Source organism: Cyanistes caeruleus, chromosome 5 (assembly GCF_971803275.1).
Source record: "Cyanistes caeruleus chromosome 5, bCyaCae1.hap1.1, whole genome shotgun sequence".
Taxonomy (NCBI): Eukaryota; Metazoa; Chordata; class Aves; order Passeriformes; family Paridae; genus Cyanistes; species Cyanistes caeruleus.
In genome coordinates this window covers 81081929-81107601 of record NC_141705.1, presented here as the reverse complement: position 1 = coordinate 81107601, position 25673 = coordinate 81081929, and the positions used below count along the sequence as shown (strand labels likewise).

General features: G+C 41.4%; 1 protein-coding gene across 34 annotated transcripts in view; it reads right to left on the bottom strand.

Moving 5' to 3' along the window:
* The window catches only part of ANK2 (ankyrin 2), a 273471-nt gene that overhangs the window by 110062 nt on the left and 137736 nt on the right, over window positions 1-25673 (bottom strand). For all 34 annotated transcript variants that reach the window (XM_086890733.1, XM_086890725.1, XM_086890736.1 and 31 more), the window contains one exon: window positions 4037-4138. In XM_086890733.1, the coding sequence (XP_086746859.1) occupies window positions 4037-4138 (102 nt within the window). The remainder of the gene's footprint in view (window positions 1-4036; window positions 4139-25673) is intronic.

Below are 25673 nucleotides of genomic sequence, written 5' to 3'. Positions count from 1 at the left end.
CTTATTGCCCGTAAGACAGGCACTGACACTGCCCTTGTCTGGAAATCACCCCAGAGGATTCCCTGCTACCTCTGCCTTTGTATTCAGTTGCCCCAAGGAGTCATCCTCGTGCAATGGAAGCTCTTTCATCACTGCCTGGCTCAGCATCAATCCTGCTGTGCCATTTACTCCTTCTGGGACATCACCCAGACCCAACAGCTTCTCCCATTCCCACCTAACCCCATTGTGCCAACGCAAATTGACACCATGGAAATGCAATGTCTTGGCAGAGTATCACATCAACCTGTAGTTCAAAGGACATTTCAAATCAGCCAAATCAGCACTCTGGGCTTTTACACCTTTCCCTCTAAGCTCAGCTCTAAGTGACAGGTATAGACAATAACTTGGCAATCCTAGAAAGCTCGACTCACCTTCTGCTGGCGAGACTTCATGAGGATGATAAAGAACTTATGATGTAGAAATGGGGAAAAGAAAGTGTTTGAAGGAAGTGGGGTGAAGCCTCAATGATAACAGCCCAATAGCAAAGCATAACTTCAAAACACAATGAAAATTAAGAAGCTTTTGTGACTAACTCTGTATGGTGGCGCTAACTCCTTTTGCCAGCAGAGACAGAAACTAGAAAGCAGTACCATAGTCTTTGTTAAGCTCAAATACTTTTCTCTCTTTAATAGATGGCTCTGCAAAGTCTCTCCTCTGAATAAATCTCTTGGGGGAATAAAATGCGCATGTGGCAACCTCTTTTCAAGAGAGTTTTGGGAAAGGGCACATTAGAGAGCTGGGCACGGCTTTCTGAAGTCCAAATGTTTGTGGAAGTTTTTCCTAAAAATATCACAAAGAAATTAAGTGGACGGTGGAAAAAAAAAAAAGAAAAACATTATCAGGTTATGAAAATTCTTACTTTCTGTTGCTTTATAGTCTAGGAAGTCAAGAAACTGAATTAACCTATAGAGTGACATCAAATGTGGTGCTGCTGACCTCATTATGCTACAGTGCTCCTTCAGTCTATAGCTGGCACTGCTGGGAGAGGCAGTGCCTTTCCACTTGGAGGGAGAGAAGAGCAATTAGCAGCTGTGCTCTGTCTCACTGCCACCGCAGGAACAGAGACAAACCAAATTCAAAGGAAGCCAACAAAACCAGAGCAAAAGTCAAACTGACAGAAATTCAGAAAACCTTGGAGCTGGAGGCCCCCAAAACGACCTAATGCTCCAACTCTGATCTACTCGAGGGGGTCAGACTTCACAGAGGAACACAGAAGACTTTTTCAAAGTAAATGCCAGCTCCCATTGCATTTTCCCTTCCAAGACATCCCCCTGAAAACTGACAGGTCTCCAAAGACAAGATGGAGAAATGCTACTTCATGTTACCTTTAGACCCCCAATTCAGTTTCAAAACTCTCAGAATAGTCAGACTCTGGGGTCTAAGTCCTGCTGGAATCTTGGGCTGTGCAAATGCACAGTGTGACATTTGTTTTGCTAAGCAATGTTTTGAACATGATGATGAAGCAAGACGTTTTCTCTTGCCACATTAACTAGAAACAGTACCCACATACTAAAAAACTACATTTGTAGCATAGAAGAAGAGCTTTAAAGGAACCAGGTATTTCCAATGGCTATTGGTTATCCATCCTATAAAATACCAGGAATTGGATTTTTCTAAGGGACTCTTCATAAAACTGGGGAATTTTGTCCCCTGATATTCCTAACTCTCTCCAGAAATAAACAGAATTTATTTATGATTGTCAGAATAGGTGACAGTCTTTGAAATCAGATTAAAGTAAGCAATTCCATAATAAGTGAACTTGTTATGATGGTAGCATTCAACAAAGCATATTTAAGTAATATCAAATTATTAACTCTGTAATTGTTTTATTAACTACTCTCTGTGTTCAGTATATCCAGAAACATTAAGCTCCATCATATTTTGGCAACAGCTACATTGGGGAAATACTTTGATTATCTATGAAGACATATCACTCTGAAAACTCAGGATCTGAGAAAAAAAAAAAACAGTGAAGCTGAAGAAAGAATCTCCTGGTGTTCTCTCCATTCTGGAAAGCTTATATTTAACATTATGTATGGTTTTCTCAGATGAGATCTAATCTAAAAATAGCATTTCACTGAGCAAAAATACCCTGCACATATAAGGCTTCATTTTTAAAAGATCACTGAGAGATCTCACGCTTAAAAATAAAATACACCCCTGCATTTTGCACAGACTGTGTCTGCTTCTCCCCTTAGACAGCTGGAACACAATGACATGGCCAGCCCTGTCAAACCCCAAGGAGAAGACAAAGGAGGAGGAATAACTTGAAGGCTGCAGTAGCAGCTGCCATGGCTTACTCAATATTCCTTGACCTCTAGCAGAGGGAGTCTGCTCCCACTCCCAACAAAGTTTACACTACACCAGTGATGCTTAATCAGTGGAGGCACTGAGGGTCTTAGTTACCAAAAACCTCTGCAAGTAATTTTATATGGCACCAGAACTGGAGTCTGGCAGAAACTGAAGTGCTTGGTTGCGCTCAGTGGATGGTGAAAGCTCTGATCTCACCTACACAGTGCGAGAGGAGCTTTGTCACCAGCTGCAGGTGGGAAGCACTTTCCACAGAGGATAAATCTGCAGCAACCCTTGTCATATTCCTCCCATAACCAGCAAGAGAATGTGAACAGCGAGAAAAAACCTTGCAATGCTCCAAAGTAATTATCATATTAACTCTGCTCCTTCCTGGGGGTGAATGTCTTTGTCAATATTGGTGTTTTTAATAAAGCTGTAAAACTTGTTGGATCTGTTGGAAGAGAAGAACTTGAGTCTAGCTTTACTCTCTCCTAACTGGGCAACTTGGAGTTTGCCAGGTCATGTCCCATTTAACTCGGGAAGTTTTTCCTTAACAGCGAGTCTTTCAAAGGAAACCTTCCCCTAGACACTAAGACAAGGCCATTTCTGTATATTTTCAATAAGCACAACATGAAAATCTCCAGCTCTTGTCCTCCTCATCATTAAATTCCTTGGCACAGCCAACTGATCTGCTCTCACTCCTGTGCCCCAGCTTCCACTTGGCACATGGCTGCTTTAGTCATCTGCAGGGAAGGTGATGGAGCCAAATATTTGAGATTATTTCATTCCTTACTCTCCCATTTATTCTTTTTTTTCCCCAAAAGAAATAGTGGTCACGATCCTGGAGCTTTACTTCCAAATGACATAGCCATTGTCCAGTTAGAGGTCACTCTGATCAAATCTGGCAAAGAGTTAGGGGAAAGCTGGACACCATAAAGCCTGAGCTGTCAAATTCCCCACCAAAGAAACTGCAGTGATTTCTCTAGAAAGCCAAGACACTTCTCAGAACTGATGCAGACACTTATTTGCATATATATTTTAAATCACAGTTAAGAGTCTTATTAAACTTGATGGTTCTAGTCACTTAAATAAACGTTGCAAATGAAGGTCCCTAAGCTATGAAGCCAATGTAATTGGATTTATATGACAGACCTACAAAAGAGCCAAGCCAAAACATTGTATCACATGACAGTAACATCAATGGTGAAACTTCAACAGCCTATTTTTACAGGAGTAATAACTTCCCTGAAAGGGAAGATGGAATATGTTAAGTGCAACATTTAAGTACTTTTTATGTTATGTTGTAGGTATTATTGACCAGTGATAAAAACACATTTAGTTTTGTGAAACAAGGTGAAAAGCCCATGGCTACACCTTGAGCCATCTGAGAGTAATGAGAACTGCATTGCCAGTGCAGGTGAGTGCCAAGATTTTAATCTGCTGGGACATGAGTTATCTGGGCAGCTACAACAACACCCACTCAAGTGCTAAGCTGCTCCCTGACATCTCACAAAAATAACAAGGGAACCCTCAGATTGCCACACCTGAGCTCTCAGGGGATCAGGTGCTTCACGTGGGATGGCTAAAGAAAATCCACAGCCTGAGCACACCACATTCAGCAGGATAAAGAGATAAATGACATTTCTACAGTGGCCAGGTTTCTTGCAATTCACTCTTGCAAACTTGTGTCCCTCGACCCTCTTACCTGATTACAGGTGTTAATGTCTATTCCACTTTTCAGGTATTCCACTACTTTGTCCAAATTGCCAGCTCTGGCAGCCCGGAGAAAGCTTGCATTGCTGTCAGACTGTAAAAAGAGAAGAAAAAAAAATTCTCCAATTAGCCCCTAGTTACACCAGAGCAGAACTTAATCAGTGGTGAAAGGTTTCCTCATTTTATGCTGCAGGAGAAAAAAAACCTGTGAAACAACTGTGTTTGAAATATATCTGCATTAATTAGCATATTTAAATTAGGCAATAGTGGCACAAAAGAACCGCAGACCTGTCAGAGTGAGCAAAATAGAGCAATAATTGCTGACATTCAAAATTTAGCAAGAACTAAAAAAAAACACCAAACCCTGACATAAATCATAGTAACTGATATTGTCAACAAGCAAAAAATAAATTTATCAACTTGCTAACTATAGTTTCCTGGGGAATTGTAGCTAAGTAAATATTCTCTTTATATATAATTTTATGTATGATTTATATATGTTGTTTATAGATGTGTATAGATGTTATTTACAGATCTAGAGCTATTATTTTTAGATAGATATGCGCCCAGTGGGCAGCACTGCACATGTAGCTAACCTTAGAACAAAGCAGATAAAGTACTCAAGGCTGAGTATCTAAATCCAGGATCACGCTGTAAACATTCCCATCCCTAAACTGCCCGCGCTCACGTGTTAAAAAAGGGTTTAAAAATCCTATAAAAGTATGTTTTCATTTTTCTGCCAGGTTTGTGGCATGTACCGTTAAGCAATGGAGCTTGGAACGCCTCAGCCCTCTCGCCTTTGTCTGTGACACGAAACAACAGCAGCTGCTTGAAACCAGCCCAGATTTGGATGCTCCCACACATGGGCAAATTGGCTACTGAGGCACCTGAGAGCAGGACACAAAGCCAAGCCGTGCTACAGGGGCAATGAGTACCCTGAGTAAGCCCTCGGGAAGGCAGCCAGGGCCAGCAGCAATTGTCCCGGTGCAATAATCGGAGCGGGAGTGAGTGCAAGGAGCAGGTAGATGAGCACGAGAGCCTGTTTGTGGGGGTGGGAGCCCAGAGGTCGAGGATGGTCCATGCTCCGGTCTGGGTGGGACTCGCCTTTCCTGCGTGTGCTCTCAACTAATCCCACCTCCCTGTCACAAACCTCGGGCAGAACCACGCTTCCACATCATGAGAACATCCTAAAAGCCTCCCACTTCCAGCCACTTATTTCAGTTGTCCAATCAGTTCCAATGCATTTATTTCGGTCACCCTGCTTATCACGCTGCGCTAACTCGCTTCACAATCCCCGATTCCAGCCTATTTTAATCTGCAACAGATGGATGTCATCAAAATGAGCCTCCTTACAACTGTGCTACATGCCAAGACAAAAATATTCTCTTTTAAATTCCTTTCAGAAAACTCCAGCACATTTTCCACATCTTTTACTGTTGGGAAAACAGACCATTTTCCTAAACATGCAGCAGGGGGAAAGGGAAGGTAACGCAGGAATTTTCAGTGACAGAACTTTTGGATAGCTGCAGGCCTCAGTCAGGGGAGCATTTGGATGAGATTTGATGCCAGTGCAGGTTTTGACAGGAACCTGAAAGTACCCTTTGAAGACTAAAGAATAACTGTTGACACTGCAGCCTTTCCTGAGATGATGATGCACTCATAAGGACACCAAATTCTGTTTAAATGTTTAAACACCCTTGAAAAAAATCAAGTGTCTTGGAAAAAACATTAACCAAAAGCAAATATCTGAGTGCATGAGGGATAAACCTGGACACTCTGGTTGGGAAAAGCATCTTTGCCCTCAATAATACACACGTTTTACCTTCTTTCCCCCCATTTTTTTCATGCTTGACTACTACAACAATAATTTACCGTATCAAAACTACAACCATCAGCTTTATACTTTTAAAAGGTTAAGAAAGAATAATGCAACAATTTATTTATTTAACACCTGCAAATTTGGGTTCTTAGATTTTAATCAATCATTGCTTGTTTTTCTTTCACACAGACAAACATAAGAAGCTGAAAATGCTGACATCTCCATTATTGCTGGAAGCTCAGATTGTAGCTAAGCCCACACAACTACATGCCATTTGTTTCTGGCTAAGAAGATACAAGCAGTGCTTTCCAAGTAGATCCTCATTTCCTTGATTCATAATTTGATTACCTCATAATCGAATTACTGCAGGGTACGTCACTTCAAGTCACTTCAAAACACTTTCCATACAATGCAATGTTGATCATAATGCAGAATATTAACTTCTTGTCTACATAAAGAGTAATTCAGCAACCCATATGCTTCATATATAAATTCCCATCCATATACCAGAGACTGGTTCCACAAAACATTTAAAATATTCAGCACCATGTTACAAGGCTTAGAAAACTTAGAAGTTGGGAATACTCAGGTCTATTTTCTTTCACAGTTGGCCAAATCTAATTTTTCAGTAGGTTGTCACTAGTTTGTCCTTCGTCCCATTCTTTTCATGTTTTTTTAAAAGCATTTTTGTCAGCACCACTGTCTCAGACATTTATTCACTTTAGCACAACTCAAATTCAAATGCATTTTGACAAAATCCCCTCAGTAAACAACAGCAGCAGTTTCCTGTAGTCGTGCCATGTGAGAAGACAACAAATTTGGTTCTGCTGGCTTTTCCAGTGGATTCTGTCATCTCTTGAAATACTTTGTTACACAGGTCACCACAGTCTTCAGAGCTCCTCAGAGCCCCTCAAGGTACCTCAGAGCCCCTCTGAAACTCTCACAGCCCCTCACAGGCCCTCAGAAGCCTTCATGGCCCTTTAGAGCCCCTCAAAGGCCCTCAAAACCCCTCACAGTCTATCACAGCCCTTTAGAGCCCCTCAGAACCCCTCATGGCAGCTTTATAGCCCTTTTAGAGCCTCTCACAACTCCTCATGGCCCTTTAGAGCCCCTCATGGCCCCTCACAGGCTCTTATAGCCCCTCAGAGTCCCTCCCTCATGGTCTCTCATGGCCCTTTTGAGCCCCTCACAGTCAATCATGGCCCTTTAAAACCCCTCACAGCCCTTTAGAGCCCCCTCAGAACCCCTCATGGCACCTTCATTGCCCTTTTAGAGCCTCTCACAGCCCCTCACAGCCCTTTAGAGCCCCTCACAGTCAATCACGGCCCTTTAGAGCCCCTCAAAACCCCTCACAGGCTCTTATAGCCCCTCAGAGTCCCTCCCTCATGGTCCTTCATAAGCCTTTTGAACCCCTCAGAGCCCTTTAGAGCCCCTCACAGCCCCTAAAACCCCTCACAGCACCTCAGAGTCCCTCCCTCATGGTCTCTCATAGCCCTTTTGAGCCCCTCAGAGCCCTTTAGTGCCACTCAGTCAACCATGGCCCTTTAGAGCCCCTCACAGCCCCTCAGAGTCCCTCCCTCACTGTCCCTCACAGCCCTTTTGAGCCCCTCAAACCTCTCATGGCACCTCCATAGCACTTTTAGTGCCTCTCACAGCCCCTCACAGCTCTTTACAGACCCTCAAAGTCCCTCAAGAATCCCTCACGGCCCCTCACAGCTCCCTCAGTGAGAGAAACCACCATATTGGTCTTCATAGTTTGGTGACTGGTGAATAAAAAGTGTCAGCACACTGTCATTTGAAGGCGCTTCCTTGACAAGAAAGAAGACAAAAACACAGACCCAGGGTCCCGTGCGCCATATGGTATTTATCACATCTCCTCTTCCTAAGCACACACCCCTGAGGGGTTTTCTTAGGAGTTTCACACAAGTAAGCAGATCGTGCTTGAGAGCAAACACTCTACCAGTGAGGAAAGGAAAGGTTTCAAGGAGAAGAGCTCACCTTAAGCAGCACTATGTGAGCCCTGTAATTTGGGAAGCCCCAAAGCCGACATGTTAATGTGCAAAGTCTCAGCTGGCAGCTCTGCTCAGTCAGGCAGAATTAAGGCTCACGTTGTGTACATGCAGGCACTAAGGTCACACAATCAAATCAATACATGATAAACATAAGAATAAGGTACGAGGGATTAGAAAATATTGAGCTGGTATTTCATAGCATGGGATGAATTCACCATCTGTGGATATAAACAGCTTTTTCTAATGCACTGCTCTCAATACATATACAGTGAGAAAGCACTGCAAGTCCTCGCTAACTACTTTTTTTTTTTTTTTAATTATGTTTGCAATGCAATTCTAGTACATTATGTAGATACAAAGGTAAATGTACATTAGATAACAGAAGACATTTTTCCCTGTGAGCGTGGTGAGGCCCTGAGGTTGCCCAGAGAAGGTGTGGCTGCCCCATCCCTGGAAATGAGCAAGGCCAGGTTGGACAGGGCTTGGAGCAACCTTGGGCTATTCCAGGTGCCCCTGCCTGTGGCAGGGGATGGAACTGAGTGACACTGAAGTTTCATTCCTAAACCTATGACTTCTGAGGAATATTTGGTGCTGTTGGACCTTGTAAAGATCTCCCATCTTTTAACTTTTCTTACAAACTTTTGATTGAGGATAGGTAATTCCAGCTATAAATAAGACTATTAGGAATAAATACAGTGTGAAAAACATCAGTATAAGCTTAAGTACACTTACAGCATGAATACAAACATTACTTTGTAACAACCTAGCTGTCAAATAAGGAAATACAAGAAACAATCAAGTTTATATATTCAATATATTCATATATGAATATATGACTGTGGATTCTCCCTCTTTCTTGCTAATTACATTGCTGCAATTTAACCTGAATTTGAAACATCTCAGTAAATAAATCATATGTGGAAATTAGTACTTTAATCAAATGGTCAGACCTTCCCTTCTGGTTCCTCTGTCCCCACTCCAGCTGCCCCTCCTGTTCCATGATGTACCACATCACTTACTGCACACAGCACACGCCTGTTTCTCGAGGACATTTTAGAGAGAAGTGCAAAAATAAATCCTGAAATCATATGCTGCACCAAACCCATAAAAACCTCTCCAATTATTCAAATTTGCTAGTGAAAACCAGCTTCATGCATAAGAAGGAAAGATTAGGGGAGTAGAATGCTTCAGTTTTCAAAGGATAGCTTTCATCATAACATTATCCAAAAAATCCAAATATTTGTTTTAAATTGTGTCTGTAGAAAAACTGTTCCTGCAGGTTGGAATTGGGGTTTTTTTCCTCCTCCAAGTAATGAATGACCCTAATCTGTCCAAAATCAGAAATATCCCTGTGAGAGAACCCAGTCCAGTACTATAGGCCCCTGAACATTTCTAAGCTACTAAATACAGTTTTTTAATGGAATGCTGATAAAAAGAGAATTCAAAACTCAAGCCTAATATCCAAACAGTATGTTTACACCTCAATTTAACCTATTTGGTTTGTTTGCTTATTACAATGTGTATCTGAGTTGTAATAACCCTTTCAGACTTACTTTTCAAGCACAAACTTGGGGATGTACTGCTTTGATGTTACAGAGGAAAACTAATACAGCTGTAACTTTTGAAGATATTTTCCACGATCACGACATGAGAAAAACCTGCTTTACATAAATCAAAAACCTCAAATTGTTAAGTGTTTAAAAACCTTTGATTTTAACCTGTGTTATCACTTCAGGTAAAGCCAGCATTAAGCCACAATTAATCAGTATGGCAGGAGTAGGTGACGGTGCTAACACCATTTGCAAACTCCAGAGTTGTGAGGCACTGCTTGTCCAACAGCTGTTTCTATAATTAGCAAAATGCTGATAGCTTCTGAACTCTTCTTCATTAAGGAGCTCCTAATTGCCTGGTGGCTCATCATGTTAATATATTTAGGGAATGCCTGCAGTTGAGAATCCAGCTCATGGCAGAAGGAAAGTTGCACCTTCTAAACTCAAATTTTCACGGCTTCTTGATGTTATTCAGTACTTAAATATGCAAAGGGTAAAAATAACAGGCATGTGAACACATAACATTATTTTTTTTTTTATTCCCTACTTTCTAAAGTGTCAGTTTAAGCTCCTACCCTTGAGACAATCACTAAATTTTGTCCCAGTTGGCCTGGTTGTGCTCTGTTTTCAGGAACCATCTGTTCCATCATTTAATTGGGTGCAACTCTACAAGTGGCACAGACCAGGTGTTGCCATTACCCAACTCACTCGTCACAAAGGGATTTTTGCCCATTAAGGAATCTTCTTCCATACCAGCATTCAAATGTCAAAGATAGGAATTCAAATATAATGCTTTTCCTCATGGAATACTTTTTGTAAAACTTGCCAGCAAGTTTATCCAGCAAGTGGATCACATGTTATCTACTGTACACTGTTCTTTCTTATTTCTTTTATTGAGCTGAAAGTGCTACTGCTCCCCGAAGGGCATCACTCTAGAAGATGGAGAAGTGACTGCAAAGAGGCAAAGGGGTTTTTTTATATTTTTTGCTTTTAATTAAACTCCCAGAGCAGAGTCTGAGCCTGCAGTTCTGATACACAAGCTATAATGAGAGCTAAATATTCCACTTGCCGTGGCACAGGCTCAGTAATCTAACACTGATAAATGACTTAAATGAGATAATAACAGTTATAATGGACACATATTTTCCCAGCTCTTAATGAAATAACATTCATCTTCTGAAAGAAAAGAAATACAACAGTACTTTTCAAAGCCACTTCCTTAACCCATAAAAATGTATGTTTCCATTCTATTCATTCAGTGGGAGCGATGAAGGAAGACAGATTAAATCACAGATCCTAAAGAAACTCCAGCATCTCAATTCCTGAATGAACAATGGGCCCAATTTTCTTATTTCAATATCAAAACGAGTTCTTATCACTCAGCTTTTCCCATTCAGCCATGTACAGGCATTTCAGATCAGCTTCATCCTGCTGTGTACCTTTGGTTGTATGAAATTTGTTCATGAATAGTTGAACTGAAAAGCCCACAAATCTAAAATAACAGCTTTCACTAAACAAACATCATGTTCTCATAACCTAGAGCAAGTTCTTATCCAGGAAAAAGACACAACTGACTTTACAATAAATCAGTATTTGTTAAGACAAAAAGAATCCCAGGATTTATGAGAAGTGAAAAGGAAGATAACCTTTCAGAGGTAAGAGATTGCTAGCAAGTTAAATATTCTCTGCCAAGATGGAGTTAATAGCATTTAGTAATTAATTATTTTTAAATGTCAAAAGTCTGTCTCCCTAGCTTGATATTGATGGTTATAAATCAGAAAAATAGAACTATTCTTTAAAGTACATATTATGAGCCTGAATAATTTAAAGTGCTTCGAGTACTAAGGCAAATTCATCACAGAACATCATGAAGGCTCTAGAAAAGCTGGCACCACTTTTTCTGGCTCTGAGCTGTGGCTGGAGTTACCCTCACCACGCTGTTGCAGATGTTGTGGATGTGTTGATATTTTCAGCAAAAACAGATTTTGGAATAACAAGATGGTGAAATAGGTATGAGAGGAAAGAAAGCTTTTGTGCTATAAACTGCAAATGACCCAGGATTCGAACAATCACCGATTTCAAATCAAAACATTTTTAAACACAGAAAATTACTCCCTGACCCAGAAACCTGGGATAGCATTGACCAGATTCCTCTCAGTATATGCTGTGCTCCTCAGAAAGAATATTCCCTCATTAGCTCTGCTGAGGGATGTGTAGGAGCCCAAATCAAGCATTGCCAGAGCAGGTGGGAAGGGTAGTGTTGTTTGCATTTATTATACATCTTGGTAAAAGCTTTCTTGTGTCAGACAAAGAGGCTGCAACCCAAAGGAGATACAGCGTGCAGTAAGATTCAAGATTTAGAGTGTCCTCAAGAAGTGGGTTTCATTGGTATGACTGGAGATGGCAAGAACTAAGGCAATAAAAAGAAGCTCAGAAAATAAACTAGGTTAAGTGATTTATGATTTATGCACATTATAAATAAAAAATGTATCACAAGTCCAACATATTTTCATTAACTCCTGCTGATTTCAATATTCGCATAAAACGGTTCTGTGGTAGTTTCGTATCTTTTTATGAGACTGTTCTCAGAAAGCTGCATTTGAAATTTAAGAAGTTTTTTTTATAGCTGCTACATTACCCCAACAAACATGTTTTTGAGCAACATAAGGAGGAGGAAACTGCCCAGGTAATAGCCTTACCTGAACACCAGTTCCTGCTCCCAGATCACTCCATACAGACACAATTGAACAATTAGCAATGCTGATGGACACTTCTAATTTTCACTAGTGGAAAAGCCAGGCTCCAGCTATTCCATCTCTTGTTATTGACAGAAAAATTCTCAATTGTTCATAGGGAATGACTTTTATTTTAGGCTGGTCATTATATTTCGTCACCTTTGACTCTTTTGCCAGCTCTGTGAAATTCCAGAGCTTGCAGGATACCATCCAGCCACATTTTTCTCTCCGCTGGAATGCACAAATGCCTGATTAGTTTGGCTTTGTTTTTAACCAGAAGAAGAATAAAGGGATATTTTGCAAACCACTTGAAACTACGCTTGATTTTTATCACATCTTCGAGTCTAAATCTCAAACTAAACATATTTAATTTATTTGCTAAAGGGAGAGCTTAAACACTCGCTTAACCTTGTTCCTGAATTTGGGCCAATATTGGCAAATACAGTAGCAGCAGAAGAGGAAGAGAAAACAAAAGTAAAATCACCCCTTCCTTAAGCCAAGAAGCAAATGCCTTCTATAAACCTTTTATGATCCTTAGCTGCCTCAGACTTCTGTAGGAGTCCTCCCACTCGTTCATTAACTTGCCATACTGGCCTGGCTGCTGACTGTACTGTGTCAATGAAGGATTTGTGAGAACTGAGGCACAACTGCATAGTTCTCTATGGAAAGGAAAGGAATAAAAGTCTTTTCCACAGCTGCATGTCCTTTCCAAAGGCAGTACTTGAAATGATACAAGTTATTTTGATCCATACTGATTTTGTAATATAAAGCAACATCAGCTATCAGGGTTCTAATATGGGACAGCACATCAGTGCTAGCTGAACTTCAGGCATGTGTAACGCCTGTCCTTCCCCTGGGCTATTCATCTTCTCCAAAACAAACTTTTTGGTATAAATCCCAGCTTGGAAACAATGTGTGGGTGTCTGAATTATCATCGGCAGGAGTCTAAAGAAACAGATGCTCAAAAGTACCTGGGAAACATAATCTTTGTATTTAAAAAAGAATGAAGAGGAAAAAACCCCAAACCACTCTGAAATATAACAAACCAAACCCCCAAAGGATTTGGGTTTCAAGAATGAAAGATTTTATAGTTTGATTAATCCTAAAAACTAGAAATATTTTTATTACTCTGAAAAGTAGAAATGTATAATCCTGTTGTTTAATGGGAACATTTCTTCAGCTGAAATTTGAGACAAAGAATCATTCAGTCATTTCCTGAAACATTAACAATTTGGGATACTTTTGGAAGAGCCACATGATTAATCTTGGTTCTCCTAGCTGACACACACATTTACTGAAGTCTCTTAAATACTGATATAGAACCAAGATTTCCTCTAGGGGAACTGATGAATATAAAAGGAAGGAAAAAATATTTAGGATCCTCTGGATATCATATATTGAGATGTTGAGGTACTGGTAACAACTGCAGAACTTGGCAGGCAACTAAATTATTTCCATGGCAAGTTTCCATTACTGATGATGCTCCTAAATAGAGGTAATAATGCTAGAACACCTCTAGGAAGAATTAGGATGCCATTCCAAACATTATCTAGCAGGATAACCAGGCTTAACAAAAATCCAGGCTGTAAGGGAAGTTTATGACAGACTGCTGACAGATAATTCTATCGCTCTCAATTTTTCATTCCCTATGGCCAAAGTGACATTTCCTAATAAAAGAAATCTGCTAACACCATCCATGATAAAGAGTCAAACTGCTTTACCCACCCAACACCATTAACCGATTGCCCATTGATCCAAATGCACTGGTTCCATAAAACAGAAAAAATTATTCCATGCTGCTTTGAGATGGGCTAAAATAGATGTAAACAAATGGTGTTAGCACCGTTTCTAATTCAGCAAGACTCATAGCAGAGATCTTACTTGTACAGAGAGGTAAAAGGAATGCTCAAGAAGTAAATGAATAATCTTGTAATCCTGGGCCTCGACCTTAAACAATTCAGCTTTGGCCAGCAGAGAGAGGAACCAGTTTCACCTAATTTCACCTGCAGAAAAGCAACAATGATGTACAAGTCCACCTTGCCAAATCCGTTTCCTTGAGCAGGGAGATAAAAATCTTGTGAATGCTGCAGTAGGACTCGGGGACAATCCTGTGCTGAAACTCAGAGAGCAGTCTGAAATACCTGGTCCTCAAGCAGCAAATTGCATTTGATTCTTAGCTTAGAAAAGATGAGATTAGCCAAGCAATTTTGCCATCCGAGTTGGCTGAATATCAGCTGATTGTTCTGAACCTTGTATCTGCCACAAGGCTCCTGGAGTCATCATGTTCAGCTTGATGTGGCAACTCTTTTTAATGAGCCAAGACAGAGAGCATGGCTACAGTTACACAAAGGCAGAGGAAATCTGTAACAGCTAACAGGGTACTGTGCTGGATACCGTATTCCTGTACAGGGGGAAAAAAGAGATATACAATTTCTCCCTGCAGAACAAAGCTCGACTGACATTTCTAATTTAGAGACACCTCTTCCTCTTTTAACTTTTTTTTTTGTATGGAATCATAAGGATGATGACAGACTGCAAACCTTCTCAGGGGAAATAGAGGAATTTTCCTTTGTAATCCCCCAAGCACTGTAAATCTGAATCAAGACAGACATTGTAAAGAAACTTGGCCAGTCCCTACCAGGGTCACATAAAGCCAAGATCTTATGATCGAACACATCAAAGACATTATCAAAGTGCCTGATCTCTGCCTGCTATGAAAAGCTGTGTAGGCTGAATTGAAAGTTTCCAGAAAAATGAAAAGGAAAAGAAGCCTCAAAGATCACATGCTGCTCACTCCTGCCTCCTCTGAGGGCTGACCTTATGCTGAAGGGCAGCTCAGAGACGGGACGTGCCGGGAGAGCTGTTTCACTTTGCTTATTTGTGTCACAGGGCCTTCCATACCTTTGTTAACAGCTTCAGGGAGATCCTCTAATGCCCAGTGAAACCACCCTGGGCACAGGAAGCAGGCCCATCCTCCCCCACAGCCCAAGGAATCCCACTGTCCCTCCCCCTGACTGCGTGTTTCCCATCACAAACACTGGAGATTGATTGTTAATTCAACCAAAAACTGCTTGGTAGGAGAGAAAAAACTTGTCTGCATGCTCACAGAAATAAGCTACTTTCATGTTTTAGCTTGAAGAAAGTTTTATTTCAGAGCGTTTGGAGCTAGATGATCTTTAAGGTCCCTTCCAAACCATTTTGTGACTCTATGAAGAACAGGTCCAGCTGTGTTGTCAGTGAAATACAACATAGAACCCATCAGAAAAATCCAGCCAAGTAAATGTGCTACCAGAAAGCCAAGAAAGCATCAAAAGTGTTTTCTAGGACGAGGCCAAACTCCTTGTGAGCTGCTGCTGGGAGTGCCTCTGGTCTCCCTCTTCCCCTACAAGCACTGGGACTCGGCTCACCTATTCTCTGCATCTCTGCAGTAACTGAGGCATGTGCAAAGCATCAGTTTTAGCAGACATCAGTTGTAGAGAACATAAGAGTTGGATATACTGACACTGAAGGTTTACTGATCTTCCTGTCCTGCCAAAAGTTTTGACACAACATAGTTCCATTGCCAATTTTGAATGAAATAACCACTTAATGAATTTCTCAAACAGAACGAGAAATAAAGGGAAAGAAGAGAGAAGAAACACTTCATTTGCCATAGACACTATACAAGTATTCACATCTTATAGATTTTCTTCTGGTTTGCTGCACAAATGCTGCCATGACTGCCCTGAGCACGACCCCCTTGCCTGTGCCTGGTCCCACTCGCTGTAACCCTCATCTGCATTAGGATCTGTGCAGCTCTGTCTCGACTGCACACAGAAAACAATGTCATGTACGGGGCAGGCAGCAGCTCAAAAGTAAACTACTGAGTTCCAGCTGGGAGAATGATCAATACAGGGTCACTCCTAGCAGTTGTGCAAACCAGGATAACCGAATAACACCCATTCATTGCAGAGCTTGTTTCACCCACGGGGTTCTCTCTTCACATACCTCAACCTTCTGCTAGCTGGCAATTGCTTTGAAGCCGCTGCACGGCTCAGCGACAGCTGCTTTTTAATCACAGTCAGGGCAGCAAAGCAAAGCCTCAGCATGGACATGTTCAGCAGATCCCTCAGTAGTGCAAGCTATCCAGTAAGGTTCTGAGCAAAGAGATCCTCTGCAAGTGCAACATGCACAACCCTCACCTGAATTTTTCCCTGCGATTCCTGTTTTCTTCAGCCAAAACTTACCAGGGCTTCAGGCTCTTTACTTTCTTCACTGTTGTATCCATAATAATCAGGAGTTTTATCCAAATCCTGTATGTTCCCTTGCGTCCTTAGGCCTTTCTGTGAATGACAAGCCTGGCAAATCGGCGCATTGCCCATATCAGTTCTCCCGCTGCCTTGCAGGACAGGTGCCCGGCCGGGAGCAGGGTCCTGCCCGTGCTCCGCTCCCCGGCCACCGCTCCCGGGCTGCCTTCCCCGAGCCGGCCCGCGTCCCGGAGAACCCGAAACCCCAACGGCAACTGCGGGCAGCGCTCGGTGACCATTTCCAATTCAGGCGCTGCCCGGCTATTTTTACACCTACCAGGCCAGCTATGCATGTCGATGGCGTGGGGTGGGCCGGGGGACGGCTCTCCAGCACGGAGCCAGCCGGCCCAGCTCGCCAAGTTCAAGTCCCACCGGGCGGAATGCCCTACACACACGGGTTATTGAGTTACCCGCTTGCGTGCCTTTCAATGCTTTGATTTTTTTCCCTGCTCTGCTCGGTCTCGCTGTGCTTACACAAAGCAGCGAATTTCAGAGTGTGGCCAAATGCCTTCTGAGTTTTTAACTCAAAAATGTGATTTATTCAAGTCTGTTATTCAACATCTACTTGATATTTACAAACCAAGACAAAGCGTGTGAGCACAGATTTCATGACCATTTCATTTCGGTGATTCACATGGTATTTCATGTTTATGTAGCCAATAACTGTGATGAGCTTGCTTTGGATTGATATGTCCCCCGGGTATGATTTCAGATGCGCTCAAATGTATCCAAAAAGGACAATATCTGATGCTAGATCACTTCTGCTCTTGTCTGTGACATGTTTGTTCTTGTTTGGGATTTTTATTGCTAATTTAGTTTAGGGTTGTTGTTATTATTTTAGCTAGAATAGTTATGATTAAAAAACAAGGCAAAAAAAAATTTTAAAAAATAAATAAAAAAGGGAATATAAGAACAAGCCCACCAAAACTGAGAATAAGAAGATTCACTTTAGGTTGGAGTTACTTATCATAATTACACCCATTAGGATAAAAACAATATTCAGGACTGCCTGTTGGAACCTACTCGCTATCCAGAAGAGGCTCAGTGCAGAATTAAAAAACACTGACACCAAAGCAAACCACACCACCAAAACCCAAACAAAACAAAACAAAAAAGGAAAAGGTAGTTGAGAATTAATTGGCGGTTTTCAAACACAACCAGCTGGGGGTAGCAGAGGTGGTGGGGACAAAGTGTCTGTAGATACCAAAGTCCTGCACATCCAACCTGAGCAGAGTGTGGCATGTATTTGAAAATTTAAGCCTCAAATTTCTCAGAAAAAGAGAGATCCTCAAAGGACTGCAATAACCAGCCAACTTTTTTCCCTTTGGGGTTTCAATCCATTGCCAGTAGGGCAGCACAAGTCAGCAGGCAGCGCACCATGGCATCCAGCTGACTCCCACCCAGTTCCCCTTCCTTCACAGCAGCACCATTTATGACCCAAGAGACCCCCAGCCCCCATTAGGGGTTATTGATGGGCACAGGGTTCTCTTTTTTGTTAATTATCCTGAGGAGATTTTAAGGAGCTCTGTAATTTTTCCTTGCTGATGAATGCCCAAGGATGGATCCCTCAAGCGCTGTGATGGATACTGGCTGGACAGACACGCCACAGAATAGTTAAATTGTTGCTTTTGCCTTTTTGACATTTTTGCCAGCACTTGGCAAATGTTTCAGAATGTTTGTGCAAGGCTCACTTGCCCATAATTAACTGATAACAATTTCCTTCAGCTCTTCCAGAGCGTTACCCTGTGACAGTAGTAAGGCATGTACACACTGCCAGAACTTCTTAGTTCAGTTATCAAAATAAAAGGACAAGAAGGAATCCCACCAAACACTTGACTCGACCAAAGTTCATCCAACCAAGATTCCAACACAAACTGGAACTACAAATCCTTGGATAGAGCGAACTATTTAATATGCAAGTAACTTACTGGAAAACACAAGGCACCCCTCAGGGGGAAAGGGCGGCCAAACTTGATTAAGAGGCATTCCTGAGCATTTTTTTTCCCCCCCCGCTTGTTGTGGAAAGCTCCAATCTGTGTAGCCATCAGAGGGAGAGCAATGGAGAAGCCTTCTGCCAGAGCCTTTCAACAATATTCCTGTTGTTTGCCCAAGTGGCCCCAAGACTTTAGGGCAAATTACTCAGAAGGCAAACACGTTCACGTCCTGCCAGACTCGGGGCACTGTATCCTAACAACACACATGTTGGAGGCTTCAGAGCCTTTGTGGGGGAACATGTTGCTGTAGCTCTGCATTCCCATGCTCTCTGCTGTCCAGTTAGGGCTGCAAACCCACCCCAGCGGGCAGCAGGGAAGAAAGCAAACCCAGAGGCACAGCTTGCAGGCACAGAGCTCACACCAAAGCACCTCAGTCCTCTTTAGCAGCCCAACAGACCTTGCCACAGCTCCAAACCTCAATTATTCCCTTATGTAGGAAACCTTCAGAAACTAAATTTAAAGTGCCTGTAAAGAAGGAGAGCAGAGTATCCCATGTATTAAAAAACTGGTACCAAGGCAGGGTCCCTCGTTTCTCCCCAAATGGGGGAAACATTCTGGATTCTTCCCTAATTGTTTCTAAGCCTGCAGCACCTACAATTGTCAGCCTTGGGGTAACACAAACCAATAAAGCCCTCAGCAAACTTTTGGGAACTGCAACTTTCCCCAAGGATTCTCATAGTAAATGTTGCAATGGTTAGATAATCACAGTTTGTTAGTACAGGCCATCAAAGAAAGCAGCGACTGAATTGCAAAATCCCAACCAAGACCTCAAAAACCAACAAGTGAGAAGCAGCAAAACCCAAGCCGTAAGCTCATCTCCAGAGGGATACTTGATTTGATGGGATACCATTCCACAGGCCAGGAATGGCAAAGCTTGAGTGTTCCAAGATGAAACAGGACTAAGGACAGTCACACACACACACAGGTAGGCAGCAACAGCAGCAAAACTGCTCTGCTGCCTGGAAAATACCTTCTTTATCCATTTTTTGTCATTACTATTAAAGCTCAGCTGTCAGCAGATGCTTCAATTAGCGTAACCAAAATGACAATTCAGGAGGCACTGCAATAGCACTTAGTGCTGGAAAAAAAAAGAAAATAAATACAAGGGAAAAAAAGGGGATAATGAAGAGAGGAAGAGTTCCAAGTATCAAGGCAAATAACAATTGTTAGCAAAATAAATCCCCACTTTTATTATTTTTAAATCTCTCCCCAAAGAGCCATTTCCCATGACACTTTTATGGTTAAACACAGTAATTAAAAAAATAAAATAGAGAGAGAAAAGAGACTGCACTGGGACCTACACACTTCTAGGAGATCCCCTGAACTTTGAAATTATTCCTAAATGCAAAATCTTTCATTCCTGGGGATTTTTTCCTATGGGAAGGTCAAATAAAATACAGCTGACTTGCTTCTAGCAATTATTTTGGGTCAGATGTTGAGCTCATGTAGACTATAAACTCTGATGAATCATAACTTTATATCGTTTATGTCCCCCTTTATGCTTTACAATAATGACACTGATGAGATCACTATTTCCCAAAAATTCAGCCTTTTCTTCCTCTGGTCACAGAGACCACAATAAGCAATCCCCAAAGCATAAGCAGCCTTTACAAAGGAGCCATTGTCTGCTCCAGAGAACCTAGCAAAAAAGTCCTCTTCAGCTTAAAAATTTTGAGTCCAACCAATTGCAAAAATCTATTTTGAGCCATTTTAAAGAGGACTTGCTCTGCTTTTGATGGTGAATCATTTGACACATTAAGCCTAATGATCCCCTCTGGACAGCTCTTAATCCAAGTGGCACCATGTATATTTGAGCCACTATGAAATAAGGGAAAGAGACAACCTGAGGTTTAATCACTGCACCTACAGATGCTGAAAAAATTCTTTGGTGGATAAGCAAGTACAAAACATATGCAAAAAGGCACCTGACCTTCCAGCATTCCATGGAGAAAACACATCCTTTCTTTGCATATACAGGAGCTTTTGGACGACAGGCGTAGCACAAGAAGGTAAAAACATCCCCAGATTTCATAGAGATGCCCTCATGGGCACAGCAGTTTATTTATCACCTATTTTTCTCATATAAAAATTGCAGTTGTTATTTTTTTTCTCTCTCAGCCTTGGTTCCAGCTCATGGGCAATGAAATAACACGAGGGAAATCCTACAGGGATTGTTGGCTAAACACAAAACTAAAAATCAATGCAAGGAGATCTAGTTGAAAATACCCTGAGAGTAAAGGGTTAAGATGCAGTTCTGGTCCACCCACGCCAACACAGCTATAAAGTAAATTATCCCTTCTCATGCCTAAAATACCTTTTTTTTTTCATCTTGACAGAACTAAGGCATTTTTCGAGAACTTCATGGTTTTTATATCCTCCTGTGGCACTAAGCTCTAATTGGTGCCTATTTGCATCACTCTAAATCTAAACCAAATCTCTGGCCCTTTATTAGCTCTGATTTTTCTTCCTTAACACAGGCTGGATACTAATTCTGCTTTAAACCATACTGAGGCTACTGTGAAGCTATCACATTCTGAATTTGGAATATCAAGTAAGGCCTCAGTTCTCTTCTCCAACAAAATCATCCCATTTTCCCTTCTGAACACATCAGCAGGAGCTCTCTGCTGATTCTGAAAACTCCAAGTCTCCTAATCTGTTGTTTCTGAAATGCAGAGGGTTCTCAAGTCCTCACTTCTGTTGGATTTCCTAAGAATTTGACACCATTTCAAGACCAAATATTGCCTATTTTGATAGAAAATCAGTTTGTTGTATGTGGAATCTTTTACATTGAAGTAACAATGCTAAATCTATCATCTTGCCTTTGATAAAGAGCGTATTCCCAAGAATCCTCAAAGAATTCCATACTTTTGGTTAGCATTGTGCCTCTGATTTTAGCCTTTCCTCTTCCAATGTACTAAAGGCTGCTGCAATGGTACATCACTGATGGTAAATGATACAAAATGGTTTATCACAGGTTCTTAAGTGAAAACCCAAAGTTCACTTACTCCATTTCTATCTTATTTTGCATCTTGTGCCTGTCTGTTACCTTGGACCCCATTAAACACTTCTGTCAGAAACAGGAATTAATCTGCATTAGAAAATCCTTATATCTTGACTATGAAGCCATTTGTTTTAATGATTTCCTCTTGATGGTTAAATGAGAAACACAAAGAAAATATCACTGCAAAGAAATGAAACCTAATGTCCACAATTCCCACACCAACATGAGTTAATGCACACTGATCTAAGCACACTGAATATACCTGTATCAATGCTTAAAACAACCTGGCCATGCCAAGTGCACCCATATTTCATTGAAATACAGCCACAAAAACTGCATCTTTTCTATTCTTCAATATTATAGCTGCATTTTATGTGCTTGGATGAGAGCACCAGCAGCTACTTTAAAAAACAAAACACAATCCAGCGTTACTGACTCCGAGTCAGTAACTTTAACAAGGCTCTGGTGCGGATGAACACACATCCAGAGCTCCAAAGGGTTTATCTTCCCAATTTTTGAAGAAAAAGTGAGTCATGAAAGGGAAAATTATGTGCTCTATTCATCACATGTCAACAAACAGTACTTGAAAGCTTGGGTTTGTATCACTCCTGTCTAATATTTTGCCTTTCCCCGCACTGACGGAGTTGCAGTAGACGATAAAGAAAAGATGACAATCTTCCAAAAGCAATTCCCTCTGATCAAAAGGGTTCTAGCAGAGTACAATCAAGAATTTTTGTTTCTGTAAGCAAGCAATTTGTGCCTTATAGTTACATAAATCATCCAAACGAGGGCGTTTGGATAGCGTGAAAAACAAGTAAGTCTGCTGAGCAAGTGACTGAACTTCATTATCGCAGCCATACACGCAGTTCTAAATAGACAATTTGAGATCTTGGGATTGAAAACACAGCTTCACATCATTCATCAGCTGCTTTAGGCCTGTCACCCCAGGAAAAAAAAAACAGATCACCTCCATGAAGTTGGTAGTAACACCAAAGGTTATTGGGATGAGCTCGTTGTTACCAAAGAGAGCCAAGGAAGGCACAGTGGCAGAACTGAGCAGTTTATTTCCAAGGAAATCCTAAGAATGCTGTCATATCTTCTTCTTGCCATCCCTAACTCATGATATTGTCAGATGGACATTAATGGTGCACATCCTGCAGCTGTTTGAGGCAAAAGAACCAAGGTTTTAAGAACTTCATATTCTTATGAGAAATAAACATACAAGAAATAGATAATCCAGTGAACATTAGTTTTGAAGATAAGACTTTAGAAAACTGAGGGAAGCATGGAACAGAACACCTTTCACAAAATGACAAAAACCACAACACAAACTTCTGAACTCAAAGAGGAGGAGCTTCACAGGTTCTCTGCAGTTCTCAGAGGAACCCAGCAGATGGGATTCACACAAAAACTGCCCCGAGGGAGCAGCAGAAGCCCAAATTTAAACTGTACTGCCAACAGAAGTTACCCCTTTCTCTGTCTGGTATCTCTGAAGACACAGATAACAAATGAGCAGTACTCATCTGGCTTGCCTGGAAGCCATGAGCTATGGAATGGAACATGCAGCATGAACAGATCCATGCAAAAAAATGGTTTCTCACAAAACTCAAAAATGCAATTTTAAGAAAGGCATAATTACATAAGAACCAAAATTAGGTGCTAGTAAGGTCCATTAAAGGACATCAGTTAAAATAGACAAACCAGCAAAAATCCCAGACATCCATAAACCCACAGATTTAGTGCCAGCAAGAAACAGAAAAATGTACTAAATAACCTCGCATAAAAAACCTGTGGTTTTGGTTCAAAAATTTTTCTGGCAAGAAAAGGGCTAGAGCATTTATTTAAAATTTTATACAACATTATAACTGTAACAGTTGATCATTACCAAATACATTATGCTAATGAATTCTCCTTTACACTCCACAGTGTCCCAAGAACTCAGAGAACCCTTGGCCATGACCACTCCCCCATCCACCCTTAACAAAGTCCCAAGACACCCACGTGGACAGAGCCCAGGCAGGAAAACCCAAATGAGCATCAGAGAATTACATCCCTCACTACATCCAGCCCTCTTCCAGCTGGGAGCACCTTCTCCCATCTGCATTACTTCTTGCCAGACTCACTCTTACTGCTCATTTATTTGGGTTTCAGGGACCAACACAAAATTTGGCCCCAAGGCAGTGGTGACAAGATGGAAAACAGGCCGCAACTTCCACAAATCACTCTCTTCTCTGACACCTTCTCTCAATACTGGATTTCCATCTTTGCTCCCTGACAGCATCTTCCCAACACCAATTGGGACAGAAATATATAAAATTTGAGTTACATGGAATGGAAAATTCATATATTTTCTATTTGGTAACAGCCAAGGTCAGAAATAGACTCCAGTTTATCTGGACCTGCCTCCTGTTACCCCTCCTTTCTGAGAGCATAACTTCCTCCTACAACCAGCCTGAGCTGGGAAGGCCTATGGACTTCTTTATTTAAGTGCTCAACAACAGAAAAAAAAATTGCAGAACTTCTCCTTATTCTGTACTGCAGTAAACAAATCATTTTGAAAAACAGGGAAGACAAACCAGGATTCCCAACCAAGATTATTTTGTGGAATGCAGCACTAAATTGATTCTTTCCTAAAAAACTTGTAGCTTTAGAGCTTGATCTAGATGATCTTTCGGAAGAACGGCAAAGTATGTTCTGTATTTGAGCTACAAATGGCTATAAAGCAGTCATATGATAATGCAATCCAGCATTGATGGACTGGAAGAGTACATGTAAATATTTCAGCCTGAGGTCATGAGGGCAGCCACTGACAAAGCCCCACATCTCAGGACTGCATCAGCTTGACTATAACTCCCATCTGAATTCGCAATTTACACTCAGAATGAGTAAAAACTATAGGAGAAAAAAAAGGGAATTTGTGAGCTAAACAATAGCCAAGCCCCCAGGACAAGTAAAAGCACATCTATTAAACAATGATACTCTAAAATAAAGGCATTTTGTATAATAAAATACTTGAAGAGGCTAGCATTTCCCAGGCCAAACGAATATTAAGGAAAAGACCTCAGGTCCTATGCGAGGGTTCCAAAAGTCCTGCTGCATTCACAGTGACAAATGAAATTCTTTATTACTGCAGAGATGACTCATTTATGGGGAGATATCAACACCACATGGGAAGCAGCTGTCTGATTAAATGAATATTTGTCTATTCTTATCCATTCTCCATGAGCCTGCTCTAGCACCCACTGAAGTGAGCCTGATCTTTGCCTTTGGATCACATTAGGATCAGTTTATCCCGGGCCAGGAGGTCCTGTCTCTCTCTCACTGCTCCAACTCCCTCCAGCACTAAAGGACTGTCAAGGACAAAAATCAAAGAAAATAAACCCCGTGGCACTTCTGTCAGCCAGATTCTCCACAACCCACAGCCTCATTGATCAGCCACAGAATCATGGAATCATTTAGGATGGACAAGATCCAAGTGTTCCCCCAGCACTGCCAAGCCACCGCTATCCCATATTTCCAAGTGCCACATCCACACATCTTTCAAATCCCTCCAGGGATGGTGACTCCACCACTGCCCTGGGCAGTCTGATCCAGTGTCTGACAACTCCTACAGGGCAAAACTTGGACTCTCTTGCCTAATCAGGACCACCACTTGATGCTGCACTGTCTTTACACAGCAGGAAAACATCTATTTTTAGTTTTTGAGCACTTTCACAAATATCCAAGATAAAGACACTGATGCCCTGAAGCAGCACTTGGGATGGGAAAATTTCTGTTCCTTCTCTGATCCTGTTTTTCACTGACAACAGGGGTCTCCCACCTCCACAGACTCTGAGGGGACTGAAGTTCCACCAAGCTTCTGTCATAATAATCTCAAGGCATTACTATTAGTTCCATATATTAAAAAGTAATTGGAGATTACAGGATAAAAACGCAGTGCAGATAGTCCTTTCTGAACTGAAAGGATCATTGATGGGAGGAACCTCAACTCCTGCAAATCACTGTCAAAAGTAAAACCAGAGAAGGATATTTAGAACTTCTGTTCAGATGAGCTAGAAGTGTGCTGGATGCTTTGCAAGGAAGCATGCTTGTTCTGCAGAATGCATGTGGACATCTCTAGGAGTTCCAGGTGTTGGGAAAAACCACCTTCATTTTACCCTTCTGCCTTGGCCAATTTCTCTCCAATTCAGTTTGTGATTTGCCAGTGCTTTCTGCTTCTCTATTTATTTTCA